The sequence below is a fragment of the Phalaenopsis equestris genome, unplaced genomic scaffold (assembly GCF_001263595.1).
Source record: "Phalaenopsis equestris unplaced genomic scaffold, ASM126359v1 Scaffold000226, whole genome shotgun sequence".
Classification (NCBI taxonomy): domain Eukaryota; kingdom Viridiplantae; phylum Streptophyta; class Magnoliopsida; order Asparagales; family Orchidaceae; genus Phalaenopsis; species Phalaenopsis equestris.
Window position 1 is genome coordinate 1,933,727 of NW_018164668.1, and position 6,829 is coordinate 1,940,555.

The 6,829-nt window shown below is 37.5% G+C and overlaps 1 protein-coding gene across 3 annotated transcripts in view; it reads left to right on the plus strand.

The window, feature by feature from the left end:
• Nucleotides 1-2,617: 2,617 nt before the first annotated feature.
• Nucleotides 2,618-6,829, plus strand: part of LOC110023626 (mannose-6-phosphate isomerase 2-like) — a 62,332-nt gene continuing 58,120 nt past the window's right edge. For all 3 annotated transcript variants that reach the window (XR_002293926.1, XR_002293925.1, XM_020723118.1), the window contains exons 1-2: nucleotides 2,618-3,143; nucleotides 3,252-3,419. Coding sequence is in view for 1 of the 3 variants with exons in the window: in XM_020723118.1 (XP_020578777.1) it covers nucleotides 2,826-3,143; nucleotides 3,252-3,419 (486 nt within the window). In the remaining 2 variants the exon portion in view is untranslated. The remainder of the gene's footprint in view (nucleotides 3,144-3,251; nucleotides 3,420-6,829) is intronic.

Below are 6,829 nucleotides of genomic sequence, written 5' to 3' on the forward strand. Positions count from 1 at the left end.
TGAGTAAAAAGAAGAGTTTTGAATTTCTAATGGTGGGGGTAACTTTTCTAATTTTCTAAGACTAGTCAATAGGAAAGTCCTATGGCTAGACCTAGGCTACTAAAGAAGTTTTCTAGACCTCAACCAAAAGTGAGGTCAACACTATTTAAATATTATTATTATTTTTATATATTTTTTTGAATTTTGGTACCCATATATTCCTTTAATATGTACATTTAGAATTTTGTAGAAGAAGAATAATGATAAAATAGCTTCTGATAATTGTTTGGTCACATGGTTGCGTCCATTAGGTCAATAGTTAACAACAACGAGTTAGGTCAACTCCATCTAATAAACGCTTCATAATCTCCTCCACTAGCATACTATCTCAATGTTCGTCCTTCAAGATACACTCCTGATTTTGCCCTAGAGTTTAGAGAGAGAGAGAGAGAGATAGCTAGGGCTGTGAATATAATTCGAAGATCATTAATCGCTCGAAGATTGATTTGAATTTCAGCTCAAATTGAGATCGAATCAAGATAAACAAGTCAATATACGAGCCAAAATTTTGGATTGAATTTTGGTCGAGCGATTTTGAGTTAACCCTAGATCAGTTCGAAATTGGATCGTTAACAGTCATAGATGTAGCACATATAAATGAAGTCAAATGTTCACTTATAAGTGCCCAAGCAGAAATGTCCAATTAAGAGCTTATTCTAGAGTAATACATATGGATACAATTTATCCGTTAACACTTAAAGAGAGTAATAGAAGCATTTTTTGTAGGGTACGGGTTAAGAATTGTAAGAACACAGTCATGATTATAATGATGAAAATAATACAAGCGATGATTTTAACTAATTTAAGATTTTGATCATAAAAAAATAACTATTCAACTCATTGTATATATTATTTCGGTCAGTCGACTTGTTTGAATTCGACCGACTGAGGTGACCGGCAAAGTGACGACCGCTCCATTTGTTGGTCGATCGAGACGCCCGGTTGAGTGTCGATCTCATTCATCGTGGTAAATTCTAGTTGATCAATTAACCGCAACCAATGATTTATATAATTACATAAAGAAGAAAATAACTATGGAAATCGCTCTTAATGCAATTGATGTTCTATTTAATTGTATATGGGTATTACAATTTGAATTTTAATATTACAGTAATTTGGCTGGTCGATTTGCTTGAATTCGACCGAACGAGGTGATCGCCTGAGTGACGACCGCACAATGGGTTGGTCGGTCGAGGCGCCCGATTGAGTGTCGATCTCGTCCGCCGTGGTAAAGGCGGGTTGGCTGATTAGTCACGACTAACGATTCCCGCCTGCACCCTGATCGGTCGAGATTGTCGGCGTGGTCTGTCGTTCAAATCTCTCACTTTTGCGTGTCGGCCGATTCGTGACCACATGATTGACAATAAGGCAGTAGGACACATTGGTTGTCTGGCCTTCGTCTGAGCAGTTCAAATGCTTTGAGATTCGTGCGACGATTGATTTGAATTTCATATATATAAAATAATAGTCACTCAATGGGTAGATATAAATATATTTAACTTAAATCTTATTTTAAAAAAAAACTCTGCAGTATTTAATCAACTAATTAAATAAACTAAAATAAAATATTCTTCAGTATTTAATCAATTAAATATATATTTTCTTCAGATAATAAAGAGAATATATTTAAATAAAAAACTTAATAAGAATATATATATATATTACACTTGACTTTTGGATAAAAATACAAAAAAAGCAGTTATAATTTGTTTAACAAATCCAAGTCACGCAACTGTTAAACAACCTATTTATTTATTTATTAGATATTTTACAAACATACCCCTACATTTTTATGTATTTATAATTCTAATACTTAAATTTTAATTTTTACATTCATACCATCTTAATATTTTACGCATGCACAAGACCTTACATTTCACCTTTTAAAGTTAAAGGAATGATGTTTTTTATGTGATATAACAATGTGGATGGTATATTTAGATGAAAATACAATTTAGTTGTTAGATATGTAAATTTAAGGAAATTGGGTGCTATTTTTGTCAATTTGACTAAATGTAGCATTTATTTTGTCAAGGTTAAATATAACATTTATTTTGTCATTTTATTTAATAATACTAGATATTATAGATGTGATAAAAATGCAATAACATTATATATAAGGTCTGTTTGGGGGCAACGGGCAATTGCTGCTTATTGAATAATCTGCTGATAAATTGATTAAAAATAATCAGCTGATAAGCTAGATGCGGTGGCTATTGCAAATTTTCATTTTTTTGGAAAAGTAAGACTACTAACAGAAAGCTGTCACCATATCTAGATAGGTGCGGTCTGAAAATACTGTTTTCAATGTTTTCAAAATGCATAAGCTGCCAAAACGCAGTTTACCAAAACAGGTCAGGTGCGTTTTCAAAACGCCACCGCACCAAATAAGCTGAAAGATAGATAAATATAATAACTATTAGCACATTCATATACATGTGTATGTATTTCTATATATTTATATATATATATATATAAATCCCTTTAATAAAAGAAGTAAATAAATAAATAAATAAATAATTAAAGCAGGCCTCGGATTCTAGAAAGGAATAAGAGAGAGGTCCACACTCCACTGCCTCCTTGGATTCTATAAACAAATAATAGTGATCTCGCAATTCGTTCCCGTCCTTAAATTGCGGGATTCGCCGGCGGCGAAGGAGCAAGTAGTGGTGGCGGGAAATCGCCGGAGCAGTAATCGACGGGGCTACGATATAAGTTCAATCTTCTCAACCGCCTAACGATTTTGTAGCCTGCTCTGGCATTTCTGCTCGCAGTGAATTGCTGGAATGGAGGCTGTTGCAACGGCGGAGGCACGGCGACCGTTAAGGCTGCGATGCTCGGTGAAGAACTACGACTGGGGGATGATCGGCCAGGAATCGATGGTGGGGAGGCTCTTTGCTCTGAACTCCAAGCAGGATATCGAGGCCGGCAAGCCGTACGCGGAGCTTTGGATGGGGACGCATGAGTCTGGCCCTTCGTTCGTGGACCTTGGCCAGCCGGAGGGGGAGCGACTGACCCTCAAGTCGTTGGTGGAGGAGAATCCTAGTGTTCTTGGTGAGAAGGTTGTGAAGAGGTGGGGGATGGACCTCCCTTTCTTGTTTAAGGTGAGTTATGACAGCGTTTAATATAGTGGATGTTATTATTATTGTTAATTTTCTTCATTTTGGTTGATTGGGGTTTTGGAGCTGTCAATCGGTTTGGTCTTGGGTTAGGCTCTTTCTGTGGGGAAGGCATTATCGATACAGGCGCATCCGGATAAGGAGTTGGCGGGGTTCCTTCACAAGACGCACCCGGAGCTCTATAAGGACCCAAACCATAAGCCGGAAATGGCGATTGCGCTATCTGAATTCAAGGCGCTATGTGGGTTTGTAAGCGTGAAGGTACCTTTCCATTTCCATTTTCGTCGGATGTTGGTGTACTTCTTTCTTTTCCTAATCATCTATTAAATTTGCTTGCAAAGTTTCGAAGATCAAGGCAGTGTTGAGCGCTTATTGGGCCTGGTTTTGAACATCTAATTTAAGCTTTGATAGTACTTTACTTGATCCTATATCTGAACTTTCAAGTGATATTTCAACATAATCGTAGCATTTGGCATTTTTTTCCTTCTATTTTTACAAAGTTTCATATGGGTTAGATGAATTGCAGGTGTTTTGTTGCTCAAATGATTTAGATAATTTAATCTGAGAATGTCTCATGAATCACGCTCAATGAATAGTGCATAGGACACGAGGAAAGGGGGAGAGAGAGATAGGGGCAAAGAGTAGTACGCTAATGAACAATAAAATGAGGGACTTGTTTTATATTTCAAGGGTTGAAGTTACATTTATACTCCTATTTAAATAGGGTATGTACACGTTATTTTAGGGATTATACTGCTGTCATCTCAGGGCCTCACAATTCTTCAGTTTGATCGATTGGGCCGAGAAGATAAAACAATCAGTATTGACGGCCGAACAGATGGATAGAGACCATTATCCAGCCGACTGGATGTATTGATCCATTAATCAACCCTTAATACCCACCCATGGAGTTTCTGTCGATCGCGTAAAGCTAGACCATCAGGCAAAGGGTGAGTCACCGTAACCTGACGGGTAGTTTACCTTTTAGATGAGGAGATCCCGCTGGGGTTGGTTGGGACTCTCAACTCCATGATGTCTTAAGGGAACTCTCAGTTGTCTCTGTTATCATTGTTAGGTTTAGTAAAGCCCAGGTCAATTTGTAGAAATTAATTGAACTTCCATATTTCTTGTTTTATAAGGCGATGCTTTCCTAAGGAGGACCCGACTCATTAATGCTCTTCCTGCCTCCGTTCTTTAGCTAATAAGACAGCTGTCTTTGGTGGTGAATAAAGAATTGATAAATTCATTTTGATGTGATGGAGGGTCCCACTACCATTAAATAATTTCATAAGAAATTGGATTAAATAGAGACTGCTTTCCCCTCCGCAATTCATTAAAAGACGTTGGCTCACAGCGAGGTTCCAAGTTCTCCCTCCGTCCCTTATGCGATTGGCTTGCGGTGAGGATTTCCCTCTTCCTTGCGGTTCGTTCTTCTTTGATGAATCATAGGTAAAGGAGAAGAGAGAAGGTCGAGGGTGAGGAGTGAGAAAAAAGGGAGAGCTTTTCTTGTAATCGTCGAGATGATCGATGAGTGTAATTCTCAACCATATAAAATTCTCTGTAATTCCGTGGACGTATGCAAATTTACCAAACCACGTAAATCTGTGTGTTATTTTATGATATGCAATTTTAATCCGATTTTCACTTTTTTGCCGTTGTTTTTTTAACAATTAGTATCGAGCCCCGGTTCGGATATGAGGAAGAACGATGATCGGAGACGAAGTGAAAGTTTCAGGAATTGATTAGTTCGATGACACATATTTTTTTTACTTGAGGATGCAAATAAATAACTACCTCTATGAGAAGAAACTTTATCTTCCGTTACTAGGAAAGTAACCGAAGAAGATGGATGAGGTTGATTGGAATCTGTTGGATCGACAAGTTCTTGGGGTTATTTGATTGATCCTGTCTAGATCCGTTGCCCACAACGTCATCAAGGAGATGACAACTGCATATCTTATGACAGCTTTATCAGGTATACATGAAAAATCATCGACAAATAATAAAGTGCACTTGATAAAAAAATTATTAAACTTGAAGATGGCGGAATGTGTGTCTGTTGTTCAACATCTGAATGATTTCAATACCATCACAAATTAATTATCGTTTGTAAAAATTGATTTTGACGATGAGATATGTTTATTTTCACTGTCAAATAACTGAGAAGTCATGAGCATGACAGTTAGCAATTTTGTAGATAAATTTAAGCCATGATTTAATTTTGGTTGAGGAGGTGAGAAAGAAAGATTCTGACGAGACATCGGGTTCGAGTTCGACACTGAATGTTGATTCCAGAGGTAAATCACATGATAGAAACTCAAATAGAGGAAAATCAAAATCAAAGCATAGAGACAAGAGCAAGTCAAAGCCTGGTCAGCTAGCAACCTGCTGGAATTGTGACAAAATGACCATATAAAGAAGAACTGCAAAAATCATAATAAGGCGGAGAATGTCAGTGCTAATGCTATAACTGAAGAAGTGCATGATGCACTATTGCTTACAGTTCGCAGCTCTATTGAAGACTGAATACCGAACTCATGAGCTTTTTTCCATATATCTTTCCACCAGGAGTTGATGCGAAACTATGTTGCAGATGGCTTTGAAAAGGTGTATATGGCTGATGGAGAAGCTCTGAACGTAGTGAAGATGAGAGATGTTGATATTGCACTCCCTAACAAGAGTAAATGGACTTTGCAAAAGGTCAGACACATTTGTGAGTTGAAGAATGTTCTCATATAGCACCTGAAAGGTCACTAAAGGAGCACTGGTACAGGATTGAGGTAAGAAGACTAGTACGCTGTATATGACTACTGGTTTAATTAACAATGGTGATACGATAATTGCAGAGAGCACAACAGACATGTGACATTGCAGGCTTGGACACATGAGTCAGAGAGATATGAAATAATTTTAGTCTAGAGGCAAGCTATCAGAACTGAAGTCAGTTGATATTGACATGTGTGAAAATTACAATATGGGGATGCAAAAAAATGTCAATTTCCTGAAAGGTGGCAGAGCGCCAAAGACAGGAAAACTAAAATTTGTACTCATCGATGTGTGGGGACCTTCCCTAGCGACATCTTTTGGAGACTCTCATTACTATGTCACATTCATAGATGACCACAATAGAAATATATGAGTTTATTTTTTGAAGCATAAATCTGATGTATTTACTATGTTCAAAAGTTGGAAGGCCGTGGTTGAGACGGAGACAGATCTAAAACTGAAATGTTTGATGTCTGACAATGGTGGTGAGTACATCGATGGTGGGTTCAAGGAGTACTGAACATTTCAGGGTATCAGAATGGAGAAGACCATCCTGGGGACACTACAACAAAATGGAGAGCGTATGAACGTGACCATGAATGAGCGTGTCAGGAGCATGAGATTGCACGTCAGACTACCACTAATTTTCTAGGCAGATACAGTCAGCAGTGCAGTTTATTTGATCAATAGGGAGCCATCCGTTTCATTAAATTGTGAATTACCTGAGGAGGTCTGGAGCAACAAAGATGTCAAATTTTCACATTTTAAGGCTTTTAATTGTCTTTCTTATGTTCTAATCAATCCTGATGCTCGTAACAGACTTGAGGCTAAGTCAAAGAAATGTTATTTCATTGGTTATGAAGATGAAGCATTTGACTATCGTTTCTGGAATAATTAAGATCGGA